Source organism: Neovison vison, chromosome 6, assembly GCF_020171115.1.
Source record: "Neovison vison isolate M4711 chromosome 6, ASM_NN_V1, whole genome shotgun sequence".
Lineage (NCBI taxonomy): Eukaryota > Metazoa > Chordata > Mammalia > Carnivora > Mustelidae > Neogale > Neogale vison.
In genome coordinates this window covers 3,979,512-3,994,252 of record NC_058096.1, presented here as the reverse complement: position 1 = coordinate 3,994,252, position 14,741 = coordinate 3,979,512, and the positions used below count along the sequence as shown (strand labels likewise).

Genomic DNA, 14,741 nt, shown 5'->3' with positions numbered 1-14,741 from the left:
TGGACCCATTTTGCAGAGAGGAACACTGAGTGAAAGAGGGTAAGAAATTTACCGAAACAGTCATCCTGCACGTTATTTTGAACGTTCCTTTTCTACTTCCTCCTTCTGTAGGACACTTGTCACCATTTACTGAGGGACATTCAGAGAGTCTGAATGCCATCCCACTGCACCACACCTCTACGGGGGCGGGGGGCACTCGGTCTCTGGGCGCAGGACATGGAAGGTGCTGCCCCAGCCGCAGATTTATTTTATGCCATCCCCGCCCATGTCCTTGGAATGTCCTTCTCCTTGCCCTCTATCCACTTAAACACTGCCTCCTCTGGCTGCCCCCACACGACCCCAGCTGGCCAGTGTGCGTGTCCCCTGCTTCTGACCTCCTTAATCGCCCACTGGTGGGGCCACACGGGGAGGCCACCTGTGCTCCCCCCATCTGAGAGCCCTTCAAACTTCTTCCCACTCATTCATTTCTCCCCCTGCTTCTTGTTGACCGCGGGCTCAGACAGGACTGGTGTTCTGAGCCGAGGCAATGCCATGCTTTATTTTAAGTGGGGCCTCCAGGGAAGCGAGACTATACAGGAATGAGCCAGAGTTAACTTCCACTTAATAACTCACCCATGCTCTCCTTCAAGTCCAAAGACTGTTAACTCTGAACCAGAGCAGTGGACAGAAGGAGAAACAGTGTAATCTCTCATCTAAAAGGGGCACCAAAGGCCAAAAAAAAAAGTAGCACATGGGTTTGGTCTCTATCGGAAACATCAGAGAACATGCTGTCCCACCAGGAAGGTCACGGCAGGCACAGCGGGCTGTCCCGGCGAAGCCCTTGCAGGGGATATGAAATTTAAAATGGATCCAGTGAAAATAAAAACCAGCAGCTGCTGAAGAGGGAAAAGCAGGAGGGCTATTTCCCAGACACAAGATACGGCAGATGTTGGTTAATAACCACAGGTCTGTCCTGTGTGCACGCATTCCCAGGCCGAAGAGGAACTAGTGAGAGACAACGGGGAGCGAAGATGCTTCGTTTGTCCCCAGAGTTGTTTCGGGCGCTGGGGTGGGGGGGCGTCCAGGGAGAGGGACAGTCAGCCCAATGCGATTCCAATCACGGCCTCCTTCAGTTTACTGGGACGCAGGGCGGCACAGGGGTCCGCTGGCCGGCGATGCCTCCCGTACCCGTTCTTCCCTGGGACCCACTCCCTCCCAGCGCCCCCTGCCCCTGGCTGTCCCCACAGCCCAGCCTGAAACTCACCTGCAGGGCAGGAAGAGACGGGGCCAGTGAGCAGGGCACACACCCCACACCCACCCGACAGCTGCTGTGAGTCTGCACCCTGACCCGCCCCCGCACCCCCAATGGAGACAGCACCCTGACCCGCTTCCCCCGAGCGCACCCATTCCCTGCAGCCAGCTCTTAACATGCAGCCCAGCACACACTTCGGAAAGTAACAGCGGCAATAATGGAACGAGGGAAAAGTCTGGGAAGGTAATGATTAACCACTTACTGAGTTCAAAGCCATCCCGGTGTTATCAGCAGCATCGGGTGATGGCAAAGATTCCGGACGTTCAAGATGACCTACAAGAAAGAACGGTACGACTGTGTTATTTCGATGCCGGTTGTTTTTAGGAGACACACGGAGAAAGAACTAGAAGGTGTTCTGGGTGAGGGTCAGCTCTCTCCAGGGCAAAGGGCAGTGTTCCCCGTTCACCTTGGCCGTCACCTTCGCCCGCCTCTTCCCCAAAGGACGCGCCCGGGACGAGCAGCCAGTGCCCGCACCTCTCTGGATCCGGGTCACAAAAGATGTGGAGGTGGGCACAGTCCCGATCGGGCGAGGATTTAAGGAGGGGTCCAGTGAGCCACACCAGGCCCAGGGACCCCCCCCCCTCGCTCCCGCAGACAGTGCCCGGGGAGGAGGGGTGGGCGCCCACTGTGGAGCAGGTGGCCCGGAGCTTAGTACCAGAGGGAGGCAACACCTGCCTTCCTAAATAAGCCACACGGAACCTCCCAGTTTTAATAAACACATGGGAAAAGTACTCCATAAAACACATCCGCACACACCCATTTCTTCATGTACTACCCCAAATCCGAAAAGGAAAACATTTCAGAGCTAGCCCTTTTTTTTTTAAAAGAGTTTATTTATTTGAAAGGGAGAGATCACAAGTGGGCAGAGGCAGGCAGCGAGAGAGGGGGGAAAGCAGGCTCCCCGCCGAGCAGAGAGCCCGATGCAGGGCTCGATCCCACAGCCCTGGGATCATGACCTGAGCTGAAGGCAGAGCCTTAACCCACTGAGCCACCCAGGCGCCCCTCAGAACTAGCCCTTCTGACAGTTTCCAAGGTTGACAGTGATGAAGAGAAGGTTCTGTTGTTGGCAGATGTTGGCAGTCATTTCTAGAAAAACCACCAGCATGGAAGCCTCCATTCATTCAGGCATCACGCTCTCTCTCCTGAGCGCGCGTGAAGGGCTTCTCCCCGCCCCTCGCTGCTGTGTTGGAATGACCAAAGAACGCTTCAGAAAGAGCCTTCCAAACCCTCCATCCCAAGACCACATTCCCGATGAGAAAGCTCTGGGCTTCATGCCCGCCGAAACGTGCCGGGCGCACAGGAGGTACTCAAACATCAGCAGGCGGCACAGTGCCGTGCTTGAGCCCGTGGTCTTTGGGATCTGTGACCTGGGGCACGTCAGTCCATGTTCCCCGTGCCTCAGTGGTCTCCTCTGCAGAAGGGGATAAGAGTGGCCCCCGGAACGGCCTATGGAGGGAGCTGCTGCCATTCCTGTTTGGGGAAACTGATCATAACGCTGACAGAGGCGCCTCGAAGGGGCAGGGGAGGCGGCCGATACCGAGGCATGTGCAGGTCTGCAGATTTGCTTCCGGGGTTTCTCCCCAAGACCAAGTCCACCAGCTCAGAAACGCTGGTGCAGCTAAACGCAGCAGAACCGGACCCAGGCCAGTTCCTGCCTCCTGTCCACCCCCCAGCACAATTATGACTGGACTCGTTAAACTACAAACAAACAAAAAACATGAACTTGCTATAAATAAAAATGTGAACATGGCTTTTCAATCGTGGGAAACCGCCAAGGAGGAAGTCATGATAAAAACGCATCGGGTCATTTATCTACTTTCCACGTAAAGCTAAAATACGAGAATGAGGGGGCGCCTGGATGGGTCAGTCTGTTGAGCGTCCAACTCTCAATCCGCTCAGGTCTTGGTCTCAGGGCTGTGAGTTCAAGCCCTGTGTTGTGCTCTAGCCTGGGCGTGGCGCCTACTTACTAAAAATAAAGGGGGGAGGGGCGCCCGGGGGGCTCAGTGGGTGAAGCGTCTGCTTCGGCTCAGGTCATGATCTCAGGGTCCTGGCACCGAGCCTGCGTTGGGCTCCCTGCTCAGCGGGGCCCCTGCTTCTCCCTCTCCAACTCCTGCTTGAGCTCCCTCTCGCCACCTCTCTCTCTGTCAAATAAAGAAATAAAATCTTTTTCCAAAAAAATCAAGAAATTTTAAAAAAATAAAAGAATGAGTTCATATGGACAGCTTTGAGTTTTTTTTTTTTTAAGTTTAAATAACAGGTCAACACCCTTCTGGGTATGAGGAAAGAAAAGATCCTCATCGACTAATACACCTGTCCCATGTCTGCTCCTTACGGCCGTGAAGGCGGTACCCCCACTCCACGCCGGTCCCCGCGGGGCAGAAAATCGCAGCATGTCCCTGAAGTTCCTTTCCAAAGCATCCTGCCCACATCTCAGCACTATCTTACCGGTTCTAGGTTTGGGTGAAGTTTCAGGAAATGAGAATTTGACCCCCTGGCCGCGTTCCCAGTTTAGGAGCCTTCTGAAAGGACTGATCCGTCTGTGCTCCAAATCCGCGCTTCCTATTCATGCGCCATCCCTAGCAGTGAGAGACCAGGAAGCCGGGGAAGGAAGGCGCACAGGCGTCTACGGCCACAGATTGTCCCATAAAAGCCACAGGACCCGAAGTAATCACAGGATAATCCTATCTCGTCCAGATCCCACGGCCCACAAAAACCTCAGAGCCAGAAACACCCAGTGCGCCCAGATGGGCCCCCGCGGACTTTGGAACAGGAGATGGGAGCCGTGCTGCCTGTAATTTCTCTGGCCAAGAAGCAAGGGACGTGCCTCCCTCTGGAACCGGATTTGCGAGAACCACCGCCGTCTGGCAGGCCCGGGAGCCACACCGGGTCGGGTTCCTTTTCAAAACAGGCCATTTACCGAAATAACGTCGTGCGTCCAAAAAAACACCCAGTACAAAGCACACAGACCCCACACCGCGGGCATTCCCGCAGTGAAGCCGGTTTCTGCAAACGGGTTTCGAGCAGAACAAGGCAGCCAAGATCTGAGAGCAGGACGCCGTCACCCAAATGCTCTTTCCTGTCACTTGCAGGACGCGGACGACCGACCCTGACTCCGGAGAGCCCGCCATTACAAAGGGCTCGTCCTACAAGCGGCGAGAGAGCAAACGTGTGACAAAGCTGCTCGTCCCTCCTCGTCCTCCGCCTGCTCCCACACCAGCACCGACCAAGTGGCCCACTTGAGTCACACGACACAACACTACACGGCGGTTTCGGTCACTCTTCTCGGAGAGCTGAGTCATCCCCGAGCACCTGCGCGGCCAGGGCAGGACCGTGCGGCGACATCCTGCCTGGGCCCCACGACAGGAGGAAGCTATTTCCAACCACGAGTCTTTTCTCGGGGGATCTCAGGAGGCACTTGCTGTATTTTGAAAACCAGCAAACCGAGGCGAACGAGGTCAATCTCATAGATCCGGACTCCCATCGGGGGCCCAGGGTCTTCCTCATACCCTCACCCCCGCGGATCCCACCGCACACGACCACCCACGCATTTGCAGCTGCGCGGAATCCCACGGGGCGCCTTCAAGACGCCGGGGGAGTGACGGGGAGTGACAGGATGACGAGGCCCCACCGTCCTTGACCCCCGCACCCCCCTCCTTCAAACTCCGAAGCAAGCAACACCAACGCACACTCCCTGTCCAATAAACAGGTGATGCCTGAACGCCCCTTGTGTCTCAACCACGGCCCAACATGACATCATACGAAAAGATGCTCTCATATCCTGCCGCGGATGCAAAGTGCCGTGAGACGTCAGTTACGGGACGGTGGTGGGTCTGACCAACCCTTCCACACAAACAAGCATGAGACAAGCGGACGGAAAGCCTGCGCAGTGATTCACACGGGAACGAGAGAGACAGAGACAGAGACAGAAACAGACAGAGACACCACCTGGGAGAGGCACCGCCAGCATCTTCCCCGTTTCTTTTTCCATGAATGCCTCATTGTCCCAGTGCGATTGCAAACTTTTTAGGGCAGGAATTGGGTCGGGTTCTTTTTTGCTCGTTTGCTTTCTTCCAAGCTAAGCTTTGTAGCTTACGAGAGTGTTCTGATATATTTTCTGAGTTCCGGAGGCCAAATGAGTAAGCTGGAATGTGAGAGCGAGGGCCCCTGGACGCAAGCAGCCGCCAAGGTGAGGACGTGCGTGACCTCCCAGGCACCTGCAGGTGAACAACATACTTAATGGGACATGGGCTGGAGAGGCGCCCGGGTCCCTCCGGGAGGGAAGAGTCCTGAGACTGCGAAGGCCACGGCTAAGGCTTCAAGACCTCGCCCACGCCCATCCAGGGAATGGGATAATCAATGAATAGGGTTGTTTCGAGGACACTGTGTCCAGCCGTGGGCAAGACGCACGATGGACACACGACAGTACCATCACGACAGCAACTACAGTTTACTGGCTGTCACTGGAGGAATGCTTATGCCCAAAAGAGATGTAGCTTGTTCTGTGCAAGGCAGAGGACGAAAGAAAGCAGGACCCAAATGGTCAGCCACGCCAGAAAGGCAGATTGGACTCCACCCAAGAAAGCCACATTTCCAACAATGCAAGTTTAAATATCAACGAGTTGCCTTGGACAGAACCGTGTTCTCCAAACTGCGAACCATCTGATCCAACATGGAAGGTGGGCTACCCACGTGTATGCTATCCCAGAATGTTCTAGAACAGAACCGAGCTCTGGCTGGGGGCCAGGCAGGTGATCTTACATGGCCTGTGGTCAGACACTCACAGAAGCTCCAAACCCGACATCCCTAGACACAGGCTCCGCGTACCAAGTTCTGATCAAGGGTTGAAATGAGGTCAGGTGTGGTGCCCCGCCAGGAAGGCCCCTTGGGGAGCAGGGACCGTGGGGGACGCTGGCGCTGGGTCTCGAGCCCACGCGAAACCTGTTCCACCTTCCAGCTCCTCTCTCGCTTGAAGACGTTTCTCTGTCAAATGTCCGTCCGCCTGATGCCACAGCCTCTTCCCGGGTCCCCCTGATCCTCCTGTTAACTCTGCCCTTCCAGGAACTTCCAGAACTTCCAGACTTCAGCCGTGGCTCCTGCAACCCTCGCGGCCCTTCAAACTTCCTGTGTTTTCTTGTCCTATCTCTGCTCGCTCAGCCCCCCGCACACACGGGCCGGTGAAGCCTCCCAGCCGAGCTCCGTCCACGCCGAGCTCCGTCCACGCCGAGCTCCGTCCACGCCGAGCTCCGTCCACGCCGACAAAATGCCTGGAGTTTTCACCCAGAGCCAGCCCTACCCTCTTCCTCCCGCACGCACCTCTACAAACCTGTCTTTCTTTCTGTTTTTTGTTTTCTTAAGATCTTATTAATTGATATGAGAGAAAGAGAGCGTGACAGAGACAGCAGGAGTGGGGGTGGGAGGCAGAGGGAAAGGAAGCAGCAGGCTCCCCGCTCAGCAGGGAGCCCGATGCGGGGCTCGATCCCAGGACCCAGGATCATGAGCTGAGCCAAAGGCAGACGTTTCCCCAACTGAGCCACCAGCCGCCCCTACAAGCATATCTTCAAAACACCTTCCCTCTTCCCTGTTCACAATCTAAGTAACTGCCCACATTCCCACCAGAGAATCAGTGTCTGCCTTTCTCCCTTGATGCCCCTAAGGCTGACCGTGACATTTCCACATGTGGCTGGGGCCAGGATGGTCAATGCACAGAGCTCCCAAGTCCCCCTCCTCCACGGTCAGGCCAACTACCCTGGAGGCTTCCAAGCCAGGGTTCCCTGAGATGGCCGTTAGGGTCCCCACAACCAAGCCAGAATGGGACTCACCTGATGCCCCTGCACCCCAACCCCAGAAGGTCCCTGCGGGTGCCCTGGAAAGGGGGTGGCAAGGAAGAGCATGGAAGACTCAGCAGCTATGGGAAGCAGGATGACCCCAGGAGATCCAGAACAGAACAGAGGTGGGAAAGTGGGCAGATCCGGTGCCTCTCCAGACCCCCTCACCCTCCACAGCAGCAAGCCAGCTTAAGTAACCAAAACGGACTGGCCACCGAACTGACCGGGTCCATTTCCTTTCCGTTTCCTACTCCCATTATCAAGGCTTGGACTCGACTCCCGGGCCTCCCAAACCTATAATTTTTCTGGAGGATTTAGAAAAATAGAGAACCGAGCTCCACTGTCCGTCTGATGCGGCGACCCCACAGGATCACAGAGCTCTCCCGGGTGTCTGGCCGCAGGTTTGGGCCAGAGATGACCAAGGGCCAGCTGCACTCCTGGTGCTCCCTTCCTGGGAGGCCCGCGTGTGTCCGGAGTGCCCTGTCGACCGCACGTTTTGACCCAAATCTTGTCCCCCATCAATCGCCCCATTAGCCAGGGAGCTCAGCCCGCGGCACTGCCCCAGTGAGGAGTCCCGGACGCTCCTGCCCAGCTTGCTCTGGAAGCTTCAGCACAGAGCCCAGGTGCGGCTGTGGGCAGGCGGAGCCAGCCCGGCCGGCCAGCAAGCAGAGGCCTCATGGGGCTTCCTTGGGCCTGGTTCTCAGCTCCCCTGACCCTCCACCCTGGTGCCTGGGACACACCAGTCTCCAGGAGGAAGAGGCAGTCACAGGACCCGCCAGAGCCCTAAGGAGCCAGATGACCAGGCTTCATCCCCAGTGGCCTCCCACGGGTTCCAGGATCCTCGGCCAGCGTTTCGCCTCGCCGGTGACTCCCGCTGAAGTGAAGGACATTATTTTTTTTTATTTATTTGTCAGAGAGAGGGAGAGCGAGCGAGCACAGGCAGACAGAATGGCAGGCAAAGGCAGAGGGAGAAGCAGGCTCCCTGCCGAGCAAGGAGCCCGATGTGGGACTCGATCCCAGGAGACTGGGATCGTGACCTGAGCCGAAGGCAGAGGCTTAACCCACTGAGCCACCCGGGCGCCCCAGTGAAGGACGTTATTAAGGAGTCTGGAGCGACACCTGGCTGGAAGAAAGTGCCGCATCCACATTTGCTGTTATTTTAATACCAACGTGGCTACATTTTCTCCTCCAGTTCTGGCAGCGGAGCCCAGGGCAGAGCAGCCAAGGGCACTAAGTCCGAGCACTGAGCCCACTCAGGGTTCTGGCAACAAACAGCGTGGCCTTGCTCGGAGGCGGCGGACTCTGGGAATGCTGAAGAGGAGAGGCGCTCGCTGGACCTGTCCAGGCCAAAAGCAAAGGCCCGGGCTGCCCAGCCACTGGTATTTAAAAACAACAATAACAGAGAGGAAAGAGCTGAATGACCGTTTCCAGGCACGAGTCCTCCACTGAGGGGCTCCCCCAACTGGGGAGCTTAGCATGTTTCCCTGGCAGTGTCCTTGCCTTTCCCAGAACCCCAACTTCGGGTAAGGTCTGCTGCCCTGTGGGAAGGCGGAAGCCACACCCCAGTGACTGGGGGGGGGGCATCACCTGGTCCACCGGATCCCTCACATCGCTCAGCAGGGGCATCCTGGGAGCCTGGACTCCGTGGGTCCCTGCGCCCCAGGTTCCTGGGCCTGGGTGAGCTCTGCCCACATTCCCAGTGGCCGGGCCACCCGCCTGCAGGGGAGATTGGTGCCAGCCTCACTTCCTGGAGAACCTTCCCCGACCTCCCAGGCTAAGTCAACAAGCCTCCTCTGACTTGGGTTTCCTAAACACCCTGGAACTCCGCTTGGCAGCCTGTGTAATTTTCCATGATTCGGGGGACCCTCCACAGCTGCCATGACGGCAAGGATCAGGGACCCCCTGCGCGCCCCTATCTCAGCCCCAGGGCCACTGCTCCGCTTGGAATGGAGGAAGGTACAGTCTCAGTCCTGGGTGACCTGCCCACCAGGTGGACCTCGGGTAGGGAGCCACTAGGATTCCTCCTGAGCAGGCCTGCTGCCTGTGCGGTGGAAAGGGGATTGGAGCTTTGCTCAATTCTGGGCCACTGTGCTGTGCCCTCAGGGCTCTGGACACCCAAGCGCCCTCTGGGCTGGGGACGGAAGAACTCTGGAGCCATAAGGCGATTCTTCCCCAAGGCCCGTGGGTTCGCCGCCCAAGACATCCACTGCCAGGCTGGTGCGCTCCGCCGCGCGGCCACCGTCCGAGTCCCGCTGGACCGCGTGCGTTGGACGGAAGCGCCCAGGGGCCGGCCTTGTCCCCGGCAGGGAGCGCGCGCGGGGCCAGGACCGCTCCTCCCCGCCGGGCTCCTGCGGACCCCGGGTGCTCAGGCGGCCTGGCTCGGATCGCCGCCGCCGCGGTCCGGCTGCCGACAGTTCCTCCCCGGGACCGCCGAGCCGTTCCGGCCTCGCCAGGGGGCCCACCCGGGAGCCTTTCCCCGCCGTCCCCGCCGCCCTGGCCGTATCGCTCCCGGAATCTCAGCGAAGTTTCCAGTTTCTCCCCACCTCGGGAGGGAACCAAGCACCAGAAGGAGTTCAGGTAACACTCCGGGGCTGCAGAGATTTTCCCGAAACAAAGAAACGGGTAGACAACTCTCTGTCCTCCTTGTTCCCCAAAAGAAAACGCGCACCCCTGCTCCCCAGCTCCGGGCCGCAGAAGGCAGGTGGTCCAGGAGCCGACTGCGGCCGAGGGGCCGACCCCGAGGCACCCTCTACTCCGACCAACGAGCCAGAGACTCGAAGCAAAACGTGCCCGAGCCGCGCGCAGCCAACGCGGTGGCCGGGGGGCCTCCGAACGGCGCGCCAAGGGATCCCAGGAGGGTCGCAGCCTCCAGCCCCACCGAGGGCCCTTTGCCCGGCCCAGCCCGGAGAGTCCCGCCGGTGGAAGGACGCACCTGCTGCGCTCACGCCGCGCACACCTGGCCTCCCGTCCAGTCGCTGCCACCCAGCGCGGGGGGCGCTCGACTTGTCTTCCGGCACCCAGACCCTTCCTTTTGCGCCCGGGACCCGCACCCCAGACTCGCACAGAGAACCGGCCGCGCGCGCGACTTACCCGCGGGGCTCCCTGGCCGGGCGCTCTCCGCCCCTTGCCCTCCTCCTCCTCCTCCTCCGCCTCCGCCTCCGCCTCCCCCTCCTCGCTCGTCTTCCTCGGCCCGGCGCGGAGTCCCCGACGCTCCCTGGCGCTCGCTTAAATCCCGGGAGGCGGTGTCCGACTGCCAGGGTGACACCCCTAAACGCGGTCCCCGATGACCTCCAGCAGGGGGAGGGGGTAGGCCGGTGCGCGGCCCCGGGAGGGGCGGGTCCGGGCGGGGCGCGGGTGGCGCTCGGGTGGCAGGAGGAGGAGTTTCCCCCAGGGAAAGCCCGGGAAGCGCTTCTGGCCCCAGCCAGCTGGGGGGATCCCACGAAGTGGGTTTCGTTCCCCCACCCACCCCTGGCGGGCAGTGTGGGGCCGGGAGGAGAGTATCCCCCTCCTCCCGTCTCCAGGACCGCTCCGGTTGTGGGCGCTTTGAATTCGGATTAATGAAGGAAATTCTGGGGAGCCCTGATTGAGTCCCTGGGTGAGCCCCAGGATCTGCTGCTCCCTGAGCTCCTGGGCGCGAGGACCCTCCCACCCGCCTAGGCCAGCCTTCCCTCGTCTGCAGCTCCCAAGTTCCAAGTTCCCCCCACCGCTCCCGAGGCCCCCGCGAGTGGTGTGAGGTCTTCCCACAAAGCGCAGGCAAGGGGCGCCGGCGAGGAAAAGGGTGAGATAAACCTTAGTCCAAAAGGCTTGGCTTTTCCCCGTCCTCCAGAAGTGGGAGAGGACGGAAGCTGAATTCATTCCGAATCACAGGCCTCTCTGGCCTGCCACCAGACTCTCCGGTAGAATTTTCTCTCCCACCCTGCGCATTGGGTCCCACCCTTAGATCCATAAAGGGGATGATCCCAGCTCGCCCGGGGACCACCCAGCTCTCCTGTTTCACAGGTGTCCAGATGGCCCGAGGTAAAACGTTCCAGGACGCGTACAGCACCCAGGTCGCTGGGACGGATGAGGTCCGGAGCCCACCACCAAGAAAGAATTCTTGAGACATCTGTGAGGCAGAACAGTGGTTTATTAAAGCACGAGGACAGGACCCGAGGGCAGATGAGGCGTGGCCTGTTTTAGACCCGCAAGTTGGAAGGTGAAGGTAAGGAAAAGGGGAGGTTACAAAAGAACTTTCCTATCTCAAGATAACAGAGGCCTCGACTTGTCAAGTTAAGGTTGTCTTTTCCCCTCCAGCAAGGCATTAATATTAAGCTAGTTGGGAGGTTCAAGTAGGAACGTCACACATGGCCCACCCTAGGCGGGGCGGGGTAGGTTACTAGGTGTCAGCTTCCGCTCTGTGTTCAGCCTGCCTCCGGTTCCCTCCTCAGGACTGTGTGTCTGGAAGTGTCTGGAAGTGACCCGATGGTGGATCCGGCTCCCTGGTGCCCACCTTCACACCCGGTGACGTGTGTGTTTCTATAGTCAGCCTCTTCTGCGGGTGACTCTCTCAACACGCGTTTCTCCTTCTCTCGGCAGCTTCACGAAGGTTTTGCCGGCGTGTGCACGGCTCCCCGAGCCTGCGATCGGGCTGGGTAGCCCGTGGGACCTCCGCGCGAGAGGCGGGCGTGTGTACCCAGTCTCCGGAGCCACGGGCTGCTTCTCATCCCCTTCCAGGATTCCCGCTTCAGGGGTGAACACACAGCCCGCTTCTGGCGAGGGAGATGCGGGGCTTCGGGGAGGGGGCCTGGGGGTTTCTCGCTCTTCTAAAGGAGCTGCAAAGCCCCACTTACTTGTGCTCAGGAATCGTCTCCCCATCACCGCCTTCCCATCGCCCTTGTCAGCACGAAGCCAGCTCCAGGTAACGAAGGCTCCTCCATCAAAACAGACCACGTGGAGAAAACTAGAAACTGAGTTCCTCCTGCTGTCATTGAAGTGCTGCGTCACACCGGCTCTGAAGTGAAGCCCACTTGCAACTTCTTTTGTGAATAATTACAGCAGAATTTGCAGGAAAACCTGGGAAATCCTCAGCCACAAGAGTGAAGTAGAAGTAGGTATCTGGGGAAGGGAAGAAGGAATCCTAGTGGCAGGCCCAGAGCCCGATATGGAGCTGGATCTCATGACCCTGAGATCAGGACCCCGGCCAAAGCCAAGAGCCAGGCGCTTGACCGACTGTGCCACCCGGATGCCCCTAGAAGCCAGGATTTTTTAAAGATAACTTAGCAGAGGGGTGCCTGGGTTAAGCAGTCTGTTAAGCATCTGCCTTCAGCTGAGGTCATGATCTCAGGGTCCTCGGATCGAGCCCCACGTCAGGCTCCCTGCTCAGTGGGGGAGTCTGCTTCTCCCTCTGCCTCTGCCTTCTGCTCCCTGCACCCAGCTCACACTTTCTCTCTCTCACACATGCTCTTTCACGCCCACACTCTCTCTGAAAGAAAGAAAACCTTTAAAAAAAAATAAAAATAAAAATAAAAAGAAATAGGGGTGCCTGGGTGGCTCAGTGGGTTAAGCCGCTGCCTTCAGCTCAGGTCATGATCTCAGGGTCCTGGGATCGAGTCCCACATCGGGCTCTCTGCTCAGCGGGGAGCCTGCTTCCCTCTCTCTCTCTGCCTGCCTCTCCATCTACTTGTGATTTCTCTCTGTCAAATAAATAAATAAAATCTTTAAAAAAAAAAAAAAAGAAATAGAGTATGTGTTGATTACGTCCAACCCCAAAGAAGAAAAAAATGGAGTAAGTGGAAAAGAACTCAGTGAAGCCAAACAAAATGAAGCAAAGAAGGCTGAAGGGGAAGGGGAGTAACACTCAATCCGGAAAAGCCGGATAAGAAAACACAAAATACACATGGAGACGTGTATGCAACATACCTCAGCCATCATGCGTGGAGGTACTCACAGTTGGGCTAAACCGTCCAGGTACCATGAATAGGGTTAAAAAATACATAGATTATCAGATTGCCTAGTTTTTTTTAAGACAGTCGTATGCTATGTTATTCATTAGACGTATTTAAAACGAGCTGGTTTGGCTACATGAGTAATGGACCAAATAGACCTGAGAATAAAAAGGTTTTATTGAGAATAAGGAGAGCCCATGATAATGGCCAAATTTCTAGAAAATATAGTCATTGAGCTTGCGTACACCTAACAACAGTTTCCCAAAATGTCTCAAGGAAACGTTTCTAGAATTACAAGATCTTCACAAATCCACCGCCTTCTCTCTCGGCCAGCAAAGGTCAGGCAAAGGAATAAACATCCGTGAAAAAACAGAAGATAACAGCACTGATGGGGTTTGGGAATACAGGTGAGGTTCACTGGCGTGAGGTCCAGAGCCGGCGACCAAAAAAGAATTCTTAAGACGTCTCTGGTGCACAAAGGTGATTTTCATTAAAGCTGGGGGAGCAGGACCCGTGGGCAGACAGCGCGGCGGCACCTGGGTGGTGAGCGGCGGCCGATTGTATCCTTGGGAGTTGGGGGAGGTGAGGAGGAGGGAGGTTTCTAAAGGATTTTCATATGTTAAAGAAGACTCTGGAGGCCAGAGGCCTTCCATTGTCAAGTGAAGGTTGTTTTTCCCTCTAGCAAAGCATTAAGATTAAAATGGCTGGGAGCTTCCCGGAGGAACGTGACCCTCCGGCCAACGCCAGCGTCTTTCCACCGACCGCGTGTGACGAGGACACTTCGTTGTATCTACGTTTCCTTCTGGAAGCTAGGTTGATAGAAATGCTTTGCTCTTGCAAATTGCTGAGACTTTCGTAGACCGAGGAGGACTCCTGTCTTGCAGGATTGTGATCTCTGTAAGTTAACTATTTGTTTTTCCTTCCCTCAGTTTTAGGGCAGCCGGGAGTGCCTGAGGAATGGCACATACATCCTATGGGGGCGGGGGAAGGGGGTCTGCCTTGTCCTCAGCTAGCCTTCTGCTCCCGCACCGACACAGGGAGCAGACTTTATTAATGGACTTAAATAGATGCGTACACCAAATAATTGGCCAGATGATCTTCCGTGTTAGTTCCTAGGAACAGTTAAACTTACTATTCTAGTCTTTCAAAAATTCTTCCAAGGAACTGAAAAACAGAAGATACTCATTTATCAATGCCTGAACCAGCGAAATTAGTTCAAGGAAAATTACAAGCCAACCTAACTCACAAATATAAATGTAAAAATCCTAAACAAATACTAACAGAATGAATCCAACACTCTGCAAATAGATTATGATCAAGTTGGCTTTAACCTGGTAATAGGATATTGCTTTAACATTAGCAAAGCTATCAATATAGTTCAACACAGTAACATAAATCACAAAGCTAAATTCAGCCTGCCTCTTGTGATTTAAAAAAAAAAAAAAAGTCCTTTGCGAGGATGAAATAAAAGGCTTGGCCCCAGGCTCAGCATGCGCCGTGTGTCCAGCTCTGTGAAAATGACAGTGACCTTCTATTAAACATGCAGCATGCTAGTGACCTCCTTCCGGGATGGGCACATTGGGAATCCCAGTTTACATCTGGGGACGCCCCTCTCTGGGAGGACACAGCGCTCCCTGGTCCCACAGGTGTGCGGAGACCAGAACTGGGTCTCTGGGCTTGGGTGTCTCTTGGGCAGCTCCG

General features: G+C 56.7%; 1 protein-coding gene across 2 annotated transcripts in view; it reads right to left on the bottom strand.

Annotated features, from left to right (window-relative positions):
* The window catches only part of TMPRSS2 (transmembrane serine protease 2), a 33,942-nt gene extending 23,572 nt beyond the window's left edge, over positions 1-10,370 (bottom strand). Inside the window, exons 1-2 of one of the 2 annotated variants that reach the window (XM_044250895.1) lie at positions 10,207-10,370; positions 1,494-1,564 (exon numbers count right to left, since the gene is read on the bottom strand). In XM_044250895.1, coding sequence (XP_044106830.1) covers positions 1,494-1,508 — 15 coding nt within the window. In that variant the 5' untranslated portion in view covers positions 1,509-1,564; positions 10,207-10,370. The other variant, XM_044250897.1, reaches the window with a different exon arrangement.
* Between the last annotated feature and the right edge of the window lie 4,371 nt (positions 10,371-14,741).